This window comes from Mastigoproctus giganteus, chromosome 13 (assembly GCF_048544385.1).
Source record: "Mastigoproctus giganteus isolate SK-2022 chromosome 13, ASM4854438v1, whole genome shotgun sequence".
Lineage (NCBI taxonomy): Eukaryota > Metazoa > Arthropoda > Arachnida > Uropygi > Thelyphonidae > Mastigoproctus > Mastigoproctus giganteus.
In genome coordinates this window covers 18,180,839-18,204,392 of record NC_143587.1, presented here as the reverse complement: position 1 = coordinate 18,204,392, position 23,554 = coordinate 18,180,839, and the positions used below count along the sequence as shown (strand labels likewise).

Below are 23,554 nucleotides of genomic sequence, written 5' to 3'. Positions count from 1 at the left end.
TTCGCCATCGATTTACATATGTGGGCAAATGCTCTCGAAGTCTGATCCAGATGCTTATATGCAGAAATCGAGCTTCCCTTCCCAAAGAAGCGTAATTCAGAAGAAATCCACCTGAATGCGAATCTATTACCGACAGCGTCTATTCCTCCACCCCCATCCGTTCTTGTGATTATAAATTAGGCGGACTTAATAAGATATAAAAGAAAGGTCGTTATACAGATGCTTAGCACTAAAACACTGTGCAGTGCGGTGGGGTTTCTTTGTTCCTGGTGAATTCGTGAGACTAAGCGGGGAGAAAAATACGGCGCTTGGCTCCGATGTCACAGAAGACAGCGTGGCAGACGATGGGCAGAGGGGAGAGCCGCCTCCACGTGTTGGTATGCTGGTATCGCTCTAATGACCGGCTACAAAGGCCTCACATGGCCTCGAGGCTGCTCGAACACACACACGCGCGCGCGCGGAGGTATAAAGCGTAGAGCACAAAAGAAAACAGTGGCCTCTGCGGAGAGGGTAGTTACAAAGAGTTTGGCTGTAGTTTGGGGATTGTTTATGGCTTCTGAAGAAAACAAATTTCCTTTTCCGTTTGGTACATTTTTACTTTAAAAATTACACCCGCCGATGGCAGATGTTTGAAAGAAATGTCGTCTGCTTCTACTTTATTGCTGGCTTACTCCCGAAACAGCTGTCTTTGCTTCATTCATTACGCTGCGTAAAAACACAAGATATCCACGGCAATAAATTATCGCCATGACGTGCCGACTCTCGCCGACATGTTCTATCAATCAAATGAACGAATAGAAGCACAATTTTTTTTTTTTTTTTTTTTTTTGTACTTATATTCGTTTGTGTTTTTCTAGAATATCGGAAATATTTAGCTGCTAACTACGAAGAGAATCTGAAAATACTGTCTTTCACTAAAACATTTCTTTAGTTATGATATCAAATCTGAAGAATTTTATTATTTTAATTTTTGAAAGATTTAATTAGCGCTATCTACAAAATTGAAAAAGGCGTTAGATTATTAAAATAATTTTTGGTACCGAGATCCCTCAAAACTGCGTCTATTGCTGTTATTTTCTTCCTGTTTAAAAAAAAAGACTAATTAAAAGCAATGATCATAACGTGATCTACTTACGCCTCCGACCAAAGGCATGCTTCCTGGCTACTTTGAAATAAATACTGTATACGGAACTAGCCAAAAATTTTCAAACTTTGAATAATAAATTTTTTACAGACAGAGAAAGATACCTACAAAATTTGTTATTTAATTAACTCTTAACTGCAATGTTTTTCCCCTCAAAGTCATAACATGAATTATATACAGTTGTTTACATCTAACAGAAGTAAACATCATTAAGTACAAAGACAGTTTTGATGAATAAAAAAATAATAATAATAAAACTAAAACGTGATAAAGAATTTATTGAAGTACAAAAATTTACATCTGCGAAATCTTTAGGATATGTAGCTAAAAATTTCTATAAAGTATTTTTAATGAAATGCGTATGATCATAAATAAATAATTTTTCTTCTCGTTTTCGGGTGGCATATACGTAGAGCATTTTGTTTTCTTTTTCTTGAAAGAGAGATAAGGTTCGAAAAAAGTGTTTGCTCCACTTCCTCATCAGAAATTTCAAAATTAGATTCAGATTCACGTTCATTTATTTAGAATCGGATTTATAATCACTTACTTAAATCATCAATTTTAATTTGATAAAATGAGAATTTCATTCTCATTTTATCAAATTATACTTCATATAATGTTATTATGGTATAGGACCAAAATGGTGGATTAAGTACACATATAACTAATCAAAAACTCATCATAAGTGTGATACTTTCACGTGAATCAAAGATGTCTTTGCACAAACATTGCAGCAAGCGTTAATCTTAAGAGGAACGAAAGTTGAAAACTCATATACTCACTGTTAAATTCTAATAGGCTTAAATTACAATGTGGGCAAAATAATTTACTTAGCGAAAATAAATAATTTCAAAGGGAATAATTAAGCAAAATAACTAAGTTCCATTTAGTAATGCAACTGAATATATAATAAATAAGGTCTTCATGGCTCGTGGCATGTCGCTATGACAACACGAGCCAAACTGATCTTCTGCTGCAGCGCTATTTTTTTTTTTTTTTTAACTCGTTACCGGCAGCTTCAAAAATAATACCACAGAGTAATGTAAAATGATAAATAAACTATAAAAATGTGTAAAAACGATTAAAATTAAGAAAAATTGAGTTAAAAGCTGAATAGAAATATTTTGCAAAGTAAAATAATGGTTTTTAAACAAACTTTAAAATTTAAATGGCGAATAAAATATAAGTAAACAAATTAACTTCAATAATTACCGCATAATTTTCTTCAAAATATATGCATTTCAGCGTAACGAAAACTGGTATACATGGCTATTTATATAGCTGTATTCTGAATAGAAATAAATGAAGGTAAATTTACCTGAATGGAACAGGTATGTTTGAGTTGAGTTGGTAGGCAAATGCGTTATCGAAAACGCCCGTACTTTTTTCCCGCCTAATGGACTTCATGAATAAACGGTTCCTCATACACAGGATGTATTGTGCATACAAATACATGTACGCACACCATTTGAATGGCCCAAACAGCTGGAATTAATAAAAAAAAAAAAAAAAAAAATGAACAGCGGTAACTTCCTTCAAACTAGCTCGGCACGTGGAAGCTTGCGGCACAACCTACCGCTCTGCAGCCAAGCGATTCCACTGGCCTCTCAAGGTAAATACACGTTACTAGCACCCTCTAGCGGAGTAAGATACTTTTTGTTGAGTTTTCGTTTTAACTCAAAACATAAACTAAACAACTGTGAATTATAAAAATAAAAAAATATATATAATACAAAAATTTATGTGAGACTCAGTTGAAAGTAAATATACAAAACTCTGACCATGTTCTATAAAAATCACCGATTTTAATTTTTATTCATACGAATTAATTAGTGTTCATAGTATAATAATAATAATAAAATTCTATATTCACAAAATTTTACAAGGATACGATTCCTGTTACAGGCATCCAGAGGAATCTAACAATCTAATTGGAGACATTATATTTACTTACAAACTACTAACACATAAAAAAAACTGCATAGAATACATACAACATCGATATAATACAAAGAACAACAATATAATGCATATAATATCCCTAGAATACATGATTGAAAAATAAAGCGAATATATCACTTACTCCAGCATAAGATTAGCTTTGAGTTATCGATATTTCAACTAGATCTTCTGAGATATTGATGATATAGGATCGTAACGTAGAGTACGATCCGGGTATAACCTGATAAACTGATTGAGCCAGTCTGGACAGTTTTAGTTTTAATGATAGTTACAGGAATGGTGACGGCACGTGAATATGGATTTTCTCTTTTTTTCCATGAAGGACGAAACACTGGACCACAGATCAAAATCAATGTCGGCGGAGATTAGTGCGCCGATGATGCTGTTGGGAAAGTGCCGCTTGAAGGTTGAGAGCTTCTGCAGGTTTCAGCAGAGCACTGGAAGGTTTCTGAGAGCTCTACCCAGGGATTTTCCAGCCCACGAATTCCCAAATGTTGATGAAGTCGTGAACTGAGCTTCTGTACATATGCCAAGTGCAGCTGGGGTGTAGCTTAGATTTTTACAGAACTGTGATCTTGATGTCGTATAGGAAAGGTGGGCCCAACTGAAATATATTTTGCATATTTACTTTTAGGTGAAACATATGAAACATGGGTGAGTTGGCAAATAGGCTTTTTACACCATTGGCCTTTCATCATATTTCACTATGAAATGCATAAATTTTATGTAATGTTTTATAGCTCTCGTATGTCTGAAGCTATCTATCTATGTTCTACTTTATACGACAGATCGTCGCCTTGTCGTTCCCATTTTCCAAAATCGCCGGCCGTAGCTGATATTGCACCCTCCTTCCATGATTTTCTAGGACGTCCTCGTCTTCCCCTCCCTTCTAGTATCCACTCATATATAATTTTAGGCCATCTCTCTTCATTCATGCATAGAAGATATCCAAACCATCTCAGCCTCCCATTTTCAATTCCTTTTATAATATCTTCATCTGCGTGCAACGCCTTCTAATTTCTTCGTTCGTAACCATCTCAAGCTTGGAAACCCTAGCACTTCGACGAAGGTAGTCCATCACTAAGCTTTTTTTTTTTTTTTTGTCACCCTCTTCAGTGTCCACACCTCACATCCGTAACAAAGTATCAATTCCACTAACGACTGTCCGATATGTTTTTTCGTTCTAAGGGAGATATTGTTGTCCCACCAGATAGTATTGAGGGCACAAAGAATCTTCCTACTTTGATGAATTCGTGTGCTAACTCCCTCTTTCCCTAGTCCTTCCTTAGTTATAATACAGCCAAGATACTTGAAGAGGTCAACAGGTTTTAGATGCATAGATTGTGTAACTTCCAAATGTCTGAAACTTCTGTTCTAAATTTACTCAAATTTAGTAAATATAAATAAACCGATTAATCATAATTATCAGTAATAAACAGTTAATATTAATAATAAGCTTTATGTATAGATAAACAGTTAATACTAATAATAAGCTTTATGTATAGATAAACAGTTAACATTAATAATAAGCTTTATGTATAGATAAACAGTTAAAATACGTAACTGACGTCTAGCTGAGAACATAGGGCATTGTCCCAGCAACTGCAAACATTCTACAGAAATATAGCAAGTTATCTAAAATTTTATCTGACAACTCCAAGGTTCTCCCGCTACTTGTTTCAAACAGCAATACGTAAGTAGACACCCTTTAAACTTATCGATCACGATATCAGTATGTTTTATTTTACAGTTTTATTTGCAGTTCACTAATGACAACGTCACTACTACCTATTCATTTTTAATTCTTTGAAACAGCAAAACTTTGAGTCCATGCAATATCTAAGTGAACATGCAAGGCGCGATCAGGAGAAAAAGTATGTAAATGAACCGAACAATATGTTTTGGCTGAAAGGGCGACAAAAATTAGCACATTATTTTAAATGAAAAAGAAGAACGTGGACGGAGCGGCAGGGTACGTGGATATTTACTAGAATATTTTCGCAATTTATCAACGGACCTTACCCACTGCGCGTTCTAAACACTTTGGATATATCGCCAATCCTGTGTACAAAGACAGGTCTGTTCCCAGGAGGTAATGATGATAACAGAATATCAGTTACAGAACTTTACACTACCGGAAACCATTTGTACGCTACTTGCCCTCGAAAATATTATTCAGATACTGTTGTGTTAAACCTGTTACAATTTCTTTGCAAACCTCCAGTTCCATGAAAGTTTTATAAGAAGAAGAAAGAGAAGAAATCTTTATTGTATACAGAAGGCGCATTGCTGTACACAGCACACTTCACGGCTAGAAGTCAAGGGTTTACATAAAAGGAATAACACAGTATTATAAACAAAGATTAAAAAAAACAAAAAAAAAATAGCATTATGACCAATTATACAACATGATTAAAGCTTGGAGCACACAAATGACAAATTTACGCATAAAAATATTTACAAAAGAGTATTATCAAGCGAAGTTATTTCCAGGGAGAAGTCCTTTTATAGTGTCTGAGCAGGCGCAGGAAAGATTGAACACTGGAGTGATAGATCCATGGTAGTGATGGACAGGTCCTCTGGAGCAGGTTCTATGTGTTCCATACAATGTTGGAACGCTTTAATCGTACAAACTGACTAATCCTAAAGATATTTCTATAAAATTAACGAACCTTTCGAAAGCACTGGTTTCATTTGAAAATTTTCCTATTTCGTTTTCTTTTCTATAATTAGTTCAGCAAATTAAAATTATAAATAGGTTAAAATAAGTATGATATATGTTTATCAGGTTTTAATACGTTCGGCTGTCCTAGTATTTATTACCGAAAGAGAGGGAAACATGCTGAAGATGTGATGGCATGGGGAACTAGTAGTTATGGACAAACTCCAAAGTGACCTTTAACCCTGATGGTAGCGCAGCGGTTAGCAGTCAACGGACCTTACCCACTGCCGTCTAGATAATAAACAAAAACAAAAAATAAACGAAGTAATCGAAAATATTGGCTGCACTAGCTTTCGTGAAAAAAATTACTTTACTACAGTGTAATTATGTCATGCGCAATGTATTAGATCTACAACGACTGCAAAATTCTGAAGACCAAATTTTGAAATTTTGAAAACCAAGGCATACAGGTGTATGCCTTGGTTTTCAACTCTTAGCGAAATTCAACGGCTACCGAATCCAACATTAAAAGGATATTCTCTGCCGAATTCTGGCTTCTAAAATGGGCTAACACAAAACTCCACCTTCCCCCAGCTCTCAGATCTGACGCAGTTAGCAGATGCCCTTCAACTACGCAGGCTCCGATCCTACATCGGAGAAAGAAGGCTGCTGTTCACCATCAAGATGGCCACCGGTAAAATTACAGAGCCGAACTTCTGGGATCACTGCACTTGGAGCATTCCTCCTCCTTATCTCCGGTCTTCAGCACAGCTGCTAGCAAACCATAACCGGCTATTACTAACCAGCAGATTCCTGCTAAAGCAAATGCTGCCCTCACTCCAAGCCATCGACGGGGACCTCCAAGAAGTGGTCAACAATAAAAAATACAGGAAGGGAATCCTCGTCGAACTGAAAATGTAAAACTGTGCTTTGTTGCCTTCCAATAATCTGATGTAACATATATGTTTTTCTCATATGTATCTCTTTTGTAAATATGTTTTGTAAACCCCTGGCACCACCATGCCGTGAAGGGACTAATTGTATGTATATCAAGCTGCAATTAAAGATTCTATTCTATTCTAATTATGTCATGCGCAATCAGATCTACAACGCCTGCGAAAATCTGAAGCACAGGTGTATGCTAAAAGAATTGGAAAACACCGCGAACGTTCCACTTCAATCTTTATTATTTTTGTTGTCCTAAATTGAATTCGTTCTTCAACTTGACCAGTAAATGAGACAAACACAAAGCCGTAGCATGTCAAACATACTTGAATACATTAAGGTTGGAGAGCTTAATAAACGACAATAAACTAGGTTGGTTCTTGGACGAGAAGAGCACCTAAGAATAGCCATCTTAAAACCACCATGCTGTGCATTTTCGCAGCTTCAAACCATTACTGAGTTGCATATAGGAAATTACCTTGTTACTCCAACATCCGTTTCACTAGAGAATAGCGAAAGAAATAATGTGCACCTCGAGACATTCAAAACAGGTTAGCCTCTTTTTTTCTTCAGATCTTTCTGCCGTAATAATCGAGGCACACCTGCTACACAATAGAGGATTTCCATTATATAGTGATATTATCGTGAGTTATTTGTTAGTGGGGGGTTCTTTTCATCTATTTTTCATTTCTTTTATGTTGAGCGAATAACGATCTATATGGTTAGATAGTAGGGAGGGAGAAAGAAAGAAGTTATATATATATATATACTATAGAAAAATTCTTTTATTAATTTTACAAAAATTAATAAAATTATTTTTCAATTCTTTTAAATACAGCAGTTTCAAGTTCTATAAGCACCTTTATATCATATAAGAACCTCTTTTTATTCTACATGTCTGGTCACCTTTGTACTACTTCAATAACTTGTTTTTAACATCGAAGCGGTTTTAAACACTTCCAAAAATCCGAAAAAACCCGACAGGACTACGAAGATGTTTTGAGATTTCAAATCCAGGTTTTTGCAATGGTGTGAGCAGTTTACGGGACACATACAGGGGACGTAATGGGTCACCATGCCAATGGAAACTTTCCCGCTGGGCCCTCCTGACCATGGGCCACAAGCAGCGAGACCTGCTGAGACCTACTGCACAATTTTTAAACTTTATCTTATATTATTCCTAAATTTAGGAGAAATCCTAGTAGAAAGGTTTGGTCATAGTGCGCTGGTTCATGGTTTATCGTGTGTATTATGTGTCTAAGCAAATGTGTTTTCACACGTCGATGACCTGGATATTATGGCCCTGAAACATCCGAAGGTGCTGTATAAAGACATTAAAAAGAGATTAAATTACTCTTCCATCAGCAAATCATTCCTATCATCCCCAACGTGTCACAGCTCATATATAGTATTTTTTAGAGTCACTGTGAAGTTAAGCACGGAGGGGAGAATTGAGTAGCCCCAGAATTTTAAGCAAATAAATGTACTAATATTATTAAATATATTTATCAAAGAAGAAACAGAGGTTATGCAGCCTTACACTACGACAAACTCAAATAGAAAGCTTAAACAAAACAGAACATAGTAAGCTGATGTTGAGTGTAAATCTAACGTGATCAATGACATCCAAATTTTGGTCATTATTCCCAGCCAAAACATATCTATCTAAAAAAGTTCGGTGAGAAATTGTTTAATTGAAGTGTTACTAAAGTACACATTTGACATAACTACAATCGGTTGGCATTGTAATATCTATAACCTGTCCATATTTCGAATAATTCATGGTTGAACAGTTGGCATTATGACCTCGACGGCATTTTACCTATAGGCGTTTTTACTGGCAGCGTATTGATCGTCGATAATTAGAATTCAACTCTCTCAAACTAATATTATGATGATATGGTTTTTTTTTTTTTTTTGTTGTTGTTGTTGTTACGGGCTAGGTCCACTCCTTTGGAAAGTCGTGCGGACCAACTTCACCCTGTAATCCTTTATTTTTATCCGGATTGCGATGGATTCTGTCAAGACGACAACGTAATTTTCTGGTTCGAGGAACATTCCCACGATTTCCATCACCTACCCTGGCTGCCTAATTCTCATATCTGAATCCAAATGAAAACGTCTGCGATATGTTGGAAAGGGCAGTTCGGTTTCACAGTTATCTACCGGTCAGAATACAACAGCTGATAAATATCTTGATGGAAGAATGATCAAATGTGGAGGTAGACTTTCTCAACACCTAGTGGAATCTATGCCAAGACGAGTCTGAGCTGTAATTCGAGAAAAAGGTTGCCCTACTAGATAAGTTTCTAATTTTTTTAAAATCAAAAATAATCAAAAATTGAATAAATAAAAATTAAAATTAAACAGTAAAATCAAAAATATTCCTGGTTAATACATACTTTTATCTTCAATTTTTGTCTCGAAATTTTCATCAAGATCATTGCCATTGCTCTGATTAGTCAACGGACTCATATTTTTTAGGACTACATGTATTTAGCGTTGAGCTGATATTTAAAAAAATCATATATAAAAAATAGGATTCCCAAGGTAGAGAAACTGAGCAGAGTAAATATATACGCTAACTTGAGACTGTGAATACGACCAATCCATCATATCTGGACAACCCCATTAGACAAACGAGGACATGTTGGTTAAAACTATGCGCCCTCAACTCCAGAAGAGTAGCTGCGAAGAAAACGTCAATCCTACCTTTAAAATAGTAGTGTGACTGAGTGCACACACACACACACACACACACAGAAACGCGCATAGACGTGTGAGATAAAAAAAAACTACGAATTCTTAACTTTAAACAAACATAATATCCATTTTAGTTTCCACTACTATGTTATTTAATACCGCCATCTGGCGTTCATACAAAGTTCTTTGTACGATCAGCTTACTAGCTGCAAGATATAATTTAAGGTACAAGAAGAGTCCATTCCTCTTCAAGACGTCCCACAGTAGGTGTAATGAAGCCAGATCGTACCAGGGCGTTGCTCTGGTACTTTTTATTACCCAACAAAATTGAGCCTTTTTTTTGATGATGGCTTTCAAGTCTTAAAACGTCAAAAATCCATAAGCGTGTAATATTATTTACTATTACTATTCAAAATATTAAAAAATAAATACTTTAATTAATGATTAAGTATATATTAATATTTAAGTAATAAATTCTTGTTAAATTATAAATTATATTAATCTGAATGATAACATGTATTTGATTTGGAGCTCCATAACAAATATCGTGGTTTTTCACTCCATAACACGGCTTTTCCATCTTCCAGGAACCATTTATGCCAAGAAGGTCAGCACTGTTTTTTTTATTATTACTGTTTTATTACTGTGCACATTTTTTTGTACATCTATTTGTTTTACAAATAATATACGAGGTGTGATAAAAAAAATTTCGGGGATTTAAATGATGAAGTCGATCGGCTATTCGGATGGACATTTTTGGAAGTATTCTCCACACTGTATAACCCGATACCAACACTTGTGCAACTTCTGGGAGCATTCCTGATAGATTTCTTTCAGTCTTCGCGGTAGTACAGTGGCTATAATTACTATCCTCTGCACAATGGGTGGAATAGGCCCGGGTTCGGATCCTGTCAATGGTGAGAGTAACTTTTATTGCTTTTTTCTCACTCCATGACTGAATTAGTCGGTCTTAGGTGGGGATAGTGTCTCCCTCCCCGTAAACTAGTGTTTTTTTCGTCCAACAAAACAAACAAACTGACTAGAGAACATATTCAATTTACACACAAAATGCAGACAGGTAGATCAGGTAATTTTCCATTGGTCCTAACATTACAGTTTTTCTAAGATGCTTTTTTGGAACTGCTGACAGTTGCTGTGTCGCGTTCTTAATAATCCTCATTCTTTGCAAATCTGTGTCCTTTCAAGGGAGCTTTAAGCTTGGGGGGGAAAAAATCACAGGGAGAAAAATCCGGTAAGTATATACGAGGGACCACAGTGGTCGAGTGCTTTGCAAAAAGTTCTTAAATGGAAAGCGCCAATGCAAGCGCCAATGCAAGCGCTAATTCTAAGTTCACTTTTCCGGCCATTTTCTCCGAACAACAACTTGCGCAATCAGCGTAAAATTGTTTTATGGTATTCCTGTTCAATGTTTGACCATGTGGACAAATTCATTATGAATAATGCTCTGGGAATCAAAAATTACGATAAGAATGGTCTTAATTGATCGATATTCTCCTGTTTTGTTGGACTTTGGAGCAGATGGAGTCTTTCACTGAGTTTCATTAGCAACTTCTTGGATATTTGAATGTCAATCATTCCTGATCGAATTACGAACATTAGCAACTGAATCGTTGGTTTTTGAAGTTGAAGGATGGCCGCAAGGAAAAATATCTTCGACGAACAAGGGGCCCTCTTTAAACATTGGAAACCATTGAAAAGTCTTCGGCCAATAAACTGTATCTTCTCCGAAAGCCCTCGTGGTTAGTAGCACAGTTGGTAGAATCGCTATCCTCCCACACCGGGTGGTAAAGACCTGCGATCGAGTCCCGTCAACGACGTGAGGAATTCTTGTTGGCCTTTTACACAACGTGGCTGAGTTAGTAGGTCTCAGGTGATGGTAGCATGGCTTTATCTCCCGGAAACTCGAGTTTTTCGTCCAGCAAACAGAAAATCAACCACAGAACACACCCAATTTACAGACAATAGATACGGAGCAATATGATCTAAGTCCTAGTGCTCCTAAAACCCTACAACAGCAATAGCAACAACTTCTCCGAAAGTTGTTTTTAACATTTCGTGGGTTTCTGCTTCACATTTCCTTAATTTGAAACAAGATTCGGCGCAAATTCGCTGATCTAGGAGATTATCATTTTAAAATACGACGAAAAACATAACGCACCTTCTATTCAACGCTAAATTCGGCTGACTGTAGATAAACTGGGTGTCTGCACGAATCACCAAACATGTTGAGAGAAGTCACAATTTGCCACAACTGCATTCTCAAGATACAAAGCCAGTCCTCGAACTTTTTGATCACACCTCTCATTTTACTTTATAGACCAGAACAGCCATATTTTGAGTTGTGATAAAAGTTTTAAACTAGTTGTGATTGTAGTTAAAACTAGGGAAGGAGACGTGTAAATCTCATGGGATGGGAGAAAAAAAATCACACAGCGTTTCCTTAATATTTTCAAGCATGCTGGGAGAAGATATTTACACGGAAATTCTCCAAATCGTTTTAAAAATATTATAGGATACGATTTGGTGTTGCGCATAGATGGGCGTACATCTTTTAAGTGAGGAAGAGTGAGAGCATTTTCGGAGGAAGGGGGGAAATGAAACATTAAACATTGACAAAGCAACAGAGGCGGTACTCGGGGACAGCTCCTGGTGTTTATACTCAACAGCTATTCACAGATACGACTACAAAAGCTTTTTATGTATCCGCCACTCAACCAGAAATATTTTCATAGGCGTGCCTCCCAAAAGAATTAAGCCTGTCCTTTAATAATACAAACAAAAAACATGATCCTGTAATTCTGTTGGCATACAGGGACAGTGACGTGCATCGTAACTAAACGTCCCAGTGACAGATCCTGTAGATACAAATGAACTTGACGACATCTCATTTATTAATCATGTTCATCTACGATCTCCTGGAATGCAGTTGGATGTTTTTCTTGGATAAAATGTTTATCGCTGACAAATGTAAATGATGGAAATTCCCCACAGCTTGGTCAACAGCTGTGGGGAATCGACCAGCAGCAGACTGAATTCATTTTCACGTGAAGAGGCAGAATTACTATATAAACAAAGGTTCTGCTGAGAAGAAAACAAGCTAGAAAAACTGTCTATAGTTGGGATCGAGAACTGTTTATTAGGGCCATCCGAGAACTAACTTATCCGCCCATGTGTAATATGTCCATAAATCGTGTTTTCTCTGGTCAGTTTGCCTGTTTTTGTGGATGAGAGACCTTTTCGGGAGAAAAAACCTTGCTAGCCTCACCTGGGACCTATTAACTTATCAGTGGAGTGAAAAAAAAAGCACATGAAAGTTCCTCGCGTCACTGATGGGATTCGAACCTAGGTCATTTCCACCTGGGATACAAAGGACAGTGTTTATAATCACTGCATACCAGCGAGAACTAATATGGAGAGTACGAGAGCATTTACAAAAAATGATGTCCATTTTGGTCCATCAAGTAGAGTTTTTCTTTTTTTTTCTTTTTCTTTTTTCAATTTACCCTGAAATTTTATCACGTTTATCTACACACGACCTTTTTGTGATAAGACATACAGGTCTGCCTCAAGATTTTGAGATCCAGATTCAAGCCAAGAACTTGATTTCTCCAGATAAATCGTTTTCTTAGTACACAGACTAGAACACAGAATTCGCTCCATATTTTTCCCACTAACGTCCACCGGTCTACAGTAGAAACATTTCTTGAGTAATATGTAGCTTAGGAACTGTTGGACAACAAATTAAGTGGAAGTTGCTTATTTACCCCTCAAGCACAAGCCTGAAAGACATTCTCCTCTGCAATGGTTCCTTTAGCTTTAGTTCTGTTCATCGGAGATGTACTCAAATCTTGAATTTAGCCTAATTTTTTGTAATGAACCACTCTCTTGCCACGTATGTAATACTAAGGATTATCCAAATGGTAAAAGAGTGGTTCATTACAAAAATTAATTTATGTTGTTGTAGTTGGGTTTTAGGAGCATCACCGACTAAGGCCATATTGCCCTATACATGTTATCTGTAAATTGCGTGTTTTCTGGGGTCGATTTTTTGTTTACTGGATGACAAACCCGAGTTCCCGGGAGAAAAAAACCATGCTACCCTCGCTTGAGGGCTCAGCCATGTTGTGAAAAAGGGCCATAAAAATTCCTCACGTCATCGATGGGACTCAAACTCAGGTCTTTCCACCCGATGTGGACGACGCCAATTCTACCAAGCGAACTGACCAGAAGACAGTCCAAATACTTCTGAGAACCGACATTTGGGCATCATCTTTGATGAAAAGTTTATTTTCGAACAGCACATCCAGGCCCTGCACGTCAAGATGTATAAAATGAAATGGGTTGCAAATCAACATCTATTTCATAATAGGAATATAAAAACTACAAAGTAATATGCGTATCGTATTATTCATCCAATGGCATTATAGGGAGTAGAAATCTGAGCTTCTGCTGCCACAACTAACATTAAAATAATTTACTGAGATGAATATTGGCTACAATAGTGGCTATCGCACAAACGCAAATGCCCAAAAGTAATATACACTTTAGAGCTGATAGAAAACAAAAATCATTATTCCACTCCAAAATAGAATTCACCAGCCAGATTAAACACCACAATCAAGATTGATTGTGGTGTTTGATCCTCCAACGGAAAACTTGCCGTTGGAGGATCCCAATTCTAGCACCGAGGGCAACATTCGCTCTAAGTCATAGCGAGAAAACCTCAAAGATACCTCCCATACTAATTCTTGACACAAGCTGAGGAACTTGACATTGATCAACTAGACATGCGAAGGACCGGATATACAGAAACTTTATGCCTCAATATAATCCCCTGGCCAGCTGGGCACGAGTAGTAAATATATAATCAAACTAGGATACTGTAACTGACCTAGCCGAATGGTCAAGCACAAGAGTTATTAGCATACGAGTTTGAGTGGACCTGTGATTCAAGCTCGCGTGACTGCTAAATGCAGTTAACGATTATCTTCACTGTCGAAATGATTAATCAGGCGCTTTAGTATATATGTGCATGATGTGCCTTTGTCTCCACCATGTCTGTCCGTCCGCATTTAACAACTCGACATCCTCTGCAGAGATTTTCACAATATTTTATATTTGGGCCTTTTAAAAAGATTTGCCCAAGCCATTCCAGATTTTATTAAAATTAGACCAAATAAATCAGACAATTATTATTTTCTTTGTCTGTCCGTCCTCATGTAATAACGACTTCCAGTTGGTGGATTTTCATGAAATTTTATGTTTCACTTTTTCAAAACGATTTATTGAGTCTTTTCAAAGTTTAATTAAAATAGAACAAGAGAAACCAGAAATAATTATTTTACCTTTTTCATACAAATAACATAATCGATACACATATAACCGATACTCGTATATTGCAGCTGAATCACTGGATATTACGTTCGCTGCCATGCGCTGGTTTGAGAAATGTTAACAATGTGACGGATGAGCAGAAACGAAATGTTCTCGGTTCGCGTATAAAAGTCGTTGCTTTTTTCTCGTTTTTGTTATCAGTTTACTAAATACATAAATCATTGAATTATTATTATTTGCTAACGCGTCTGAAAGGTATGTACTGCGTTTATATTAACTAACTTGTTTCTCCTATAAACACAATAAAATACACTCCTATGTGCGGTAACTGCATATTATACAACACTTGCAGCCATGTCAGTTTAGTTTTCCACCTTTCTATGCTGATTAATTTAAAATTAATTCTAATATTTTAAATTAAAATTACATAAATTAATATAGTATTAATTTTTTTAAAAAGTAATGTGTGAAGACAGAATCTTTGATCATACTGCTACAGTTACACTTTCAACGATCACTGTATTTGAGTTGTACGAGCACTCTGCCATTCCCTGTGAAGTGTTTCATAGAATTACTGACCTAGCAATTAGGTCAGTGAAATAATAAATTGACCTCTCAGTGTACATTACATCAATTAGACGGTTTAATGTACTCGAGTGTCGAAAAGTAAACTTACAGATGACAAAAGTGCAGTAGCTTGCAAAATAATGAATACACTGCCAGGAAAAATGAACAGAACACGTAGAAACCGTGGTGTACTTGTGCAGATTGCGAAAAAACGGGACAAAATTTCGTATTGTGGTGGCACCACAGAATAACGATGAAATGAGGAGCCAGCAAGAAACTTTGGACAGGTATAAGGGAGATTTATAGGAGTTGTATAAGAATTACCAAAAAAGGTCGCATTACAGAAGTCGATACAAGATGCTTGAAAATATGTTCATATGACATCAGTACAGCGTATGATTCCCTTCAACGCCTAAACAGACCTGACATCGGTGAACCATGCTCGTAAGATTCTGTGGCAACAAATCTCATTCTTCCACCAGTGCAGACCTTAACTCACCAAGGTATTGGGTGTCGGCGTGCAATGCGATGCCCAAAGGCGTCCCACTCATGTTCGATCGGATTTAAGTCTGTAGCCGTGCTGGCCACGGCAGTCGTTGGATATCTTCAGGTTTAAGATGTTCCTCCACCACTTGAGGTCTATGTGCAGTGGCTTTGTCGTGCATGGAAAGAAACTCTGGGCAAACCGCACGCCTAAAAAGTCGCACATAGGGTTCGAGGATCTATTCTCAGTACCTCCGGGCAGTTACTGTGCCCCCATCAAAGGCCCGCCATCTCAAAGAATCATCTAAATGATGATGACTTGCCATCCGGAGTACTGGAGATGTAGCTGAGCAAACCAAAAAACAGGAATGAAATGATGTGGTCGCAACCCGTGTTTTTATAGGCATGAATAATTTGCATAATTTTCAGCTGTGTAATATCCGAGTATCCAATAGAAATCGATGGTTGATCGATTTCTATTGGATACTCTGAATTTGCATGCCAGGATGGTTATTATATCAAATATTTACCTTTGGCGACTCCGTTCACAACAAAATATTCATGAAAAACATTTTGTTCTGTTAATTTTGTCAAGCAGTGTACAAATCAGCGAACCTTAGTGTGGAATTACATTATGCCATGACGTGACTACAGCATATGTGAACTTCAAGTGAAGTACGTCATTTCTGAAATATGCAAATCAGCTGATGCATGTCTGAAAGTGAGCATCCAACCTAGGAGGTTAAAGACCTCAAAACGGAAGGGATGATGATTACTGTTGGACCAGGAAACAATCACAACTAGTTCCCATGCTGTGTACTTAAGAATCCTGGTGGTGTTGAAGACCACTCTTCCAGGCGCGCAGTTGGAAATACAGTAGATACATTTCAGAAAATGGCAGGCACTTTTGACTAGTGATGGGCACGATCGAAAGTCATAATCGATTATGGCATTTCCATAATATGCAAATCAGTTCATTATGAAACCAAAAACTCATGATGGGAAAGAACTATAGCGGAGGAATTCAATATGATTTTATATATATATATATATATATATCATCTCTCTGTCATATATATATATATATATAGATAAAATTAATAAGTCTGCTGAAAAGTGAGAAGGTGGAAGAGTAAATTATACAAAATTCCATATCTAATGGCAGAAATGGGAGATGTTGAAGGCGTGAGAGACAGAGAAAGAATATGAATATCTAATATGATATAATAATATAAGCAAAAATGAGAAATATATAGAAAGAGAAAGAGAAAGAAAGAAAGGCAGGGAAATATTTCTTACTTCCTTTGTATCCCATAGATGGGGTACAAAGGAAGCAAGAAAGAAAATAAAGAAAGAGAAGAAACAGAAACGAAGAAAGAGGGGAAAGAGAAATAAATAAAAAAACCGAGAAAGAGAAATATAAAAAAATAAACGCAGAGAGAGAGAGAGAGAGAAATAAATAAAGAAATATAAAAAAATAAACGCAGAGAGAGAGAGAGAAATAAATAAAGAAACAGAGATGGAGACAGAAAAAATCAGAGAAATATAGAAAAAAAAAGAAAGAGAGAAAAAAAAAGAGTAATAATGAAATAAACTCCGAGAGAGAAATAAAATATAAAGAAATAAAGAAGCACAAAGACAGAAAGAGAGAGATATAGAAATAAAGGGACAGAGAGAGAGAGAGAATAAGGAAACACAGAAACAGAGAGAGAGACAGAAAGAAAAAGAGAAATATAAAGAAAGAGAGGGAAAAATAAAGAAAGAAACACAGAATTGAGAAAGAGAGGGAGAAGTAAAGAAAGACAGAGAGAGAGAGAGAGACAAGAGAGATAAAGAATGAAACACAGAGATAGAGAATGAGGGAAGAGACAGAAAGAAAAAGAGCGAAAGAGAGAGTAAAATAAAGAAAGGAAGACAAAGACAGAGAAAGAGATGTGAGAGTGCGAGAGAGAGAGAGAGTGCGAGCAATAAAGAAAGAAAGAGAGACAGAGTAACAGAAGTAAGCAGAAAGAAAGACAGGAAGACAGAGATAGAGTGAGAGACAGAATGAAGGAAGAGAGACAGACAGAAAGAAGGAAAAATCGACAAAGACAAAGAGAGAGAATAAAAAAGAAACACAGCGATAAAGGAGAGAAAGAAAGAAAGAGGGAGGAATAAATAAAGAAAGAAAGACAGAAAGAGAGGAAAGAAAGAAAGAGGACACACTCACATACACACAGAAATAAAGAAAAGAAAACAAAAACAGCGAGAAAGGGAGAGAGACCATTGACCCACTGGTGGCGGCACTTTGTTTTTCATAACGTCAGATCGAATCACTCCACTGTCGTTTTTTTTTTTTTTTTTGTTCTTCGGTTTTCTTGTTGTCATTTCATAATCGATTATCCACCGCACTGCGGGCTAAAGGAAACACTAAGCAGCGTTGAAATCTGACCTCCGAACCATTTTTGGTACTCTAAGAGTGCGCTAATACTTTTGATAATTCGGTGTAGATAAGGAAACTAAGCTATTGTAATAAGTAATGGGAAACACGCCGGAATAAATAATGGAACCGTGTAATTTGAATCCGCCACGAAGTATAAAATATCACCGAGCCCGGAGAGGAAAAAGAAGAAGACTACTCGATGTTGTCCCTCGAAAATAGAACGGAATTCTAATTTCAAGTGCAAAAAGAAAGCGCATAAAAATATGACGGGCGGCTGAGTATTAAACCTTGGCTACCAATTGGTTCGGAATGTGCCCCTGAACCGAAGCATTATGGCTCGCGGATTCCACGCGGTTCGCCATCTGGGGATCGCTGCCAGTTCGCACAACCGTACGAACACACGTTTCGCGAGGCTGTTTGCCAACACAGCTGTCGTTCAGTCGCGCTATTTAATTACCCACGTGGGGGGTGCTACGCCGGAAGTGTATGTACGAAATGGCGATAGAGGTCAACAATTTTTTTTTCCCCTTTTTATATATATCTCGTCGGTTACCGCCTAATTTCGGAATATTAAAAATATCGACGAATGACGTCATAATGCACGCGAATGAGTAATGAAAAACCGAACGCACTTACCCCCATCGGTCCATTTTTAAAAATACAACTTCTTCGTGGGAACGGATTTTAAAACCATCGTTTGAAAGCAGGAAAGTTTCGATTCGGGACCACTTTAAAAAAATAATAATAATAATAAGCTTAACAAGAAGTTAAGTGGTCATTAACCAAGGGACCCTCTTCCAGGACCCCGCATGAAAATCGATTATTTTACAACGACACAGAAACAATGTTCTACTGCTCTCTGAAATCAATATTTCCATTTTATGATGCATTTACAACAAGAAATTGATAATACCTCAGAATTGATAATACCTCAGAATGTGTATTATATCATTAACTAATTTTTCTACATTTTTCTCAACGAAAGAAAAGAAAAGAAGTAAAATAACAAGTTTACAATTAGTGAGAGAAAGAAGGAGAAAGAGAACGACAGACAAGGACAAACAAAGGCAGAGAGAGAGAGAGAGAGAGAGAGAGAGAGAGAAAGAGAGAGAGAGAGAGAGAGAGAGAGAGAGAGAGAGAGAGAGAGAAAGAGAGAGAGAAACAAAGTGGAAAAAAAAGAGAGAGCGAAAAATGAGTGAGAGAAAAAGAAAGAAAACAAAGAGAGAGAGAGAGAAAGAGAAGGACGTGTAGAAAGAGAGGGACAGAGAAATAAAAACAGAAATACAAAGAGAAAAAAAAAAGAAAGAAAGCGAAGGAAGAAAAGAGAGAGCGAAAACATGAGAGATAGAGAAAGAGGGGGACAGAGAGACAGAAAGAAAGAGAAAAGGAAAGAAACAAAGTGAAAAAAAGAAAAGAAAGAGAGCGCGGAAATTGGGTGAGAGAAAAAGAAAGAAAGAGAGGGACAGAGGAATAAAGACAGAAAAACAGAGAAAAAAAGAAAAACAAAATGAAGGAAGAAAAGCAAGAGAGAGAGAGAGAAAGCAAAAAAATGAAAGATTAAAAAAGAAAGAAACAAAGAGAAGGAAGAAAAGAGAAAGAGAGCGAAAACATGAGAGATAGAGGAAAGAGGTAGAGAGTAAGAGAGAGAGAGAGAGAGAGAGAGAGAGAGCAAAAAAATCAGAGAGAGGGAGAGACAGAAAGATAGCACCGAAGAAAGAGCGAGAAAGAGAGTAAAGAAAGAGAATAAGGGGAAGACAGAAAGAGAGAGAGACAGACAAACACAGAGAGAGAGAGAGAGAGAGAGAGAAATTAAGAAAAATGGAGAGAGTGGGAGAGACAGAAAAAGAGAAAGAAAGACAAAGAGAGAAATGAAGAATGATAGAGAGCGAGAGGGAGAGAGACAGAAAGAATGAAAGTGAGAGAAGCAAGAAAGACAAGAGAGAGAGAGAGAGAGAGAGAGAGAGAGAGAGAGAGAGATCATGACAGGGAAAGATAGAAAAAGAAGAAAAAAGGGAAGAAAAGACTGAGAGAAAAAGAATGGATGAAAGAAGGAAATAGACATAAACAAATTAGTTATTTAAAAACTTTACCCTTCACGTTTTTGGCTATTTTAAGATCACAAACTGTTCACATTTTTTTTTTTAATCAACTTTGTGCGATGCTAAAACTTACAGCCCACTTAAAAAAAAAAAAAAAAAAACGCTCCTCAATTCGCATATCCTGGTATTTTGCGAATATTTGTTTATTGTTCTGAAAAGTCCCAATTGACTGCGAAACACAAAACGAAACAAAAAAGAAATAGTAAATTAAAAAGCGATAAACAATGGCGTCCCGGATTTGTTTGCTGCTCTCAGACAAGGCTCGCGTTCAACCTCGAACAGAAGTTAATACAAAAAGAGGTTTTGTCAGTTTGCGCCGAATCAAAAACAAATAAAAATCGCTTTACGCCTTCTCGGACCAGCAAGCTTTGAATGATGCTGGCAAACAAACCGAGCGAAGGCACACAATAACCCCATTGTTAACAGACGCCAAAAAAAAACAAAAAAAAAAAAAAAAAAACCGCATATGTAGCTCATTCTTAAGTTCCAACCAACCTGTCAAACGTGAGTGATATCTTTGTGGTACATCCATCCAACAAACAATCGATATGAACCACACTCTAAAATTTCATAATTTACAATGCATTTGGGTCGTTTACGTACGAAAATTAGGGGGCCAATTTTAAGCCATAAAAAGGGGGTAAAAATAGAGAGAAATTTTAAGTTATTGAATTTCCATCATCGTTTGTCAATATGAGAACTCAATTTATGCCACACTGTTCAAATCGCTTACCGTGTGTCAGGGTCGTCCACTCACCAACTTGTTTTTCCAGGGATAACCTCTCGCTAACCTGTTTTATTTATTTTTTAAGCACGACAGGTAAGGTACTTACTCTTTGATCCACCCCCACTTCCCAAACTCTCGAACTTTTTAACAACTTTGTAAAACTGCAAAGACAACAGTCTGTCCAAAGATTTGATTTACCAAAACATTCGAGCACACCTGGAAATTTGAGTTGATATCTTTAAAGTCAATAATATTGCGTGACACAAAGTCAACTTTCGAGCTCAAAAGTTTATAACTGCTTCAGTTCTAAAGTTGGTGCAAAACCAGGCTTCGCATCAAGATACAACATTAAATCCCTCTTAACCTATTTCATGATTTTGGACATTTAATTTCGATTAATCCCCATTGTATGTCAGCTTTATTCTCTCCAATCAATTATTTTTATTAGAAACAAGGTTAAAATAAGTCAATTTTTACCCAATGAATAACTACCAAATAATTCGACAATCCGAAAGTCGATTATCCGAACAGATGAGACTATAGCGCCACCACGTGCACTGCTTATATCTCACTATATTTTTTATACCAGTTAAAATATTTTAACGATAAATATCTAACTTAAAAACTAATTACTGTACACATGGTCGTTTGAAGTTTATTCAGTTGCATTATAATTTATTTGTGCGGAAAGTATGTTGATGTTCGGAATTCCTTTGCGTTAGCTTGTGCAAGAATGAGAATTTTTCTGTCTTTGGGCCTCATGAGCATTGTGAATAAGGATTGCTACAGGTTAGGTACAAAGTTTAATTTAAAAAGTTGTGCAACGTTTAATTTCAATGGCATGGAGAAGGAATGCATAAAGGAACAGACAGACGGACATAAAGACCAATGGACTACAGATGATTTGGCTTTGCGACAAACTTGTGTTTCGGTCATCCTAAGCGTGTCACAATAAACAATCTCTTACTTACCTAAATTTAGCGTTCTTCAGCATCCGTTTTACTTTGCACAACTCTGCCCATAACATAATTTGTTCGAACACCGCCAGATGGCTCTGTATGTTCACTGTGAGATGATAGAGATTGTACAAATAAACCCAAAAGTAGATTACAAAGCGAATAGCAACTGCCTCTTTGTGTATGGCACACACACACACCAACTACTCATATAATAGCGAGGTGCTCACTAAGCGAGCAGACGGCAGAAGTACCCAACGTGAGAGAGCAGACGAATCAAAATTGTGCAACGATGCGCTTTAACAAGTACACCGGAGGTGCGGACGCGCTACTCTGGCTTCCTTCACTGTCATTTTTAACTCCAAGTCGATGTTCCCACAACTGTTCGCGAAAAGCGTCTCTTCATCCACCCACTACAAACCTCTTCTTCCATACTCCCCCCCTAACTCATCCCCCACTTCCAAAAGCTACATAACCGTAGTTCCGGGCAGAAAGTTACGAATGTGACATTTTTTGAAACAACTGGAATGCAACCTCGTTCCCGGGAGAGAAAGAGAGAAGCAGAAGGCGGAGTATATATCTTCCCAAGCAGGTAACATCAATCTTCGTTGGAGTGTGGTTTCGTATTCAATGGATGTCGTCTGCTTTCTGGCCCAGTTCACAAAGTGCTGTTTTTCTTTTCTTTTTTTAAATCCTAAACTAGTGTCAACATCTGAGTTTTCTTCTGTCCTCTTAGAAAGGCAAACGATGTGGTTGAAATTAGCAATTCCCAGTCAAAAACCATGCCAACGTGATTTCAAGTTTATATTATTTTAATTGTATATAATTATATACATAAATATATTATTTTACTCATGATTTTAAGCTTTATTTTTTTCGATAAATCTGTTTGAATATATTTTACAAAAAACAATTTTCGATTTTCAATGTGAATTTTGAAAAATTGAATTTTCTCAATTTATTTTTTGTAATTGTAAAAAGCAAAATATGATATGATTCAAAAATGACTAGAATAAAGTTGAATATGGTTCATAATGAAAATAAAGTTAGAATATAATCAGTTATTCTAATTGTCTTATTGACAATATAATATTACTCACAAATGACTTTACTCTCAGATATGACTGAAAGATGACTTGAATAATGCCAAATAAGACTTAAAGACGACTTTAAGTCATATCGAATAGTCATTAAGTCTTATCTTTATATGAATAAAGTCAGAATATGATTCAAAAATTACTTAAATTAAGTCGGAATATGACTCAAAAATAACATGAAGAAAATCAGGATATTGATAGCATACTGATTCAGAATGCCAATATTCTGGATTAGTCATTCTGATTCACAAATGACTCAAAGATTGACTCACTAAGGTCCTCAGTGAGTCATATCTGAATAAAGTCAGATTATGGCTCACCAATATGTAAAGTCAGATTATGGCTCGCCAATGACTTTAATAAAGTCAGATTATAATTCACACAATATACCAGTGATTTGAATAAGTCAGACATCACTCAATGACGATTTGA

General features: G+C 36.6%; 1 protein-coding gene across 7 annotated transcripts in view; it reads right to left on the bottom strand.

Annotated features, from left to right (window-relative positions):
- LOC150075824 (uncharacterized) overlaps nucleotides 1-23,554 on the bottom strand; it is a 376,562-nt gene that overhangs the window by 287,849 nt on the left and 65,159 nt on the right. For 6 of the 7 annotated variants that reach the window (XM_090387477.1, XM_090387479.1, XM_090387482.1 and 3 more), the window contains exon 1: nucleotides 22,041-22,145. The exons of the other annotated variant lie outside the window; for it this stretch is intronic. In XM_090387477.1, coding sequence (XP_090243603.1) covers nucleotides 22,041-22,096 — 56 coding nt within the window. In that variant the 5' untranslated portion in view covers nucleotides 22,097-22,145. Of the gene's footprint in view, nucleotides 1-22,040; nucleotides 22,146-23,554 lie in introns of those variants that run through there. 7 annotated transcript variants of the gene reach the window in all.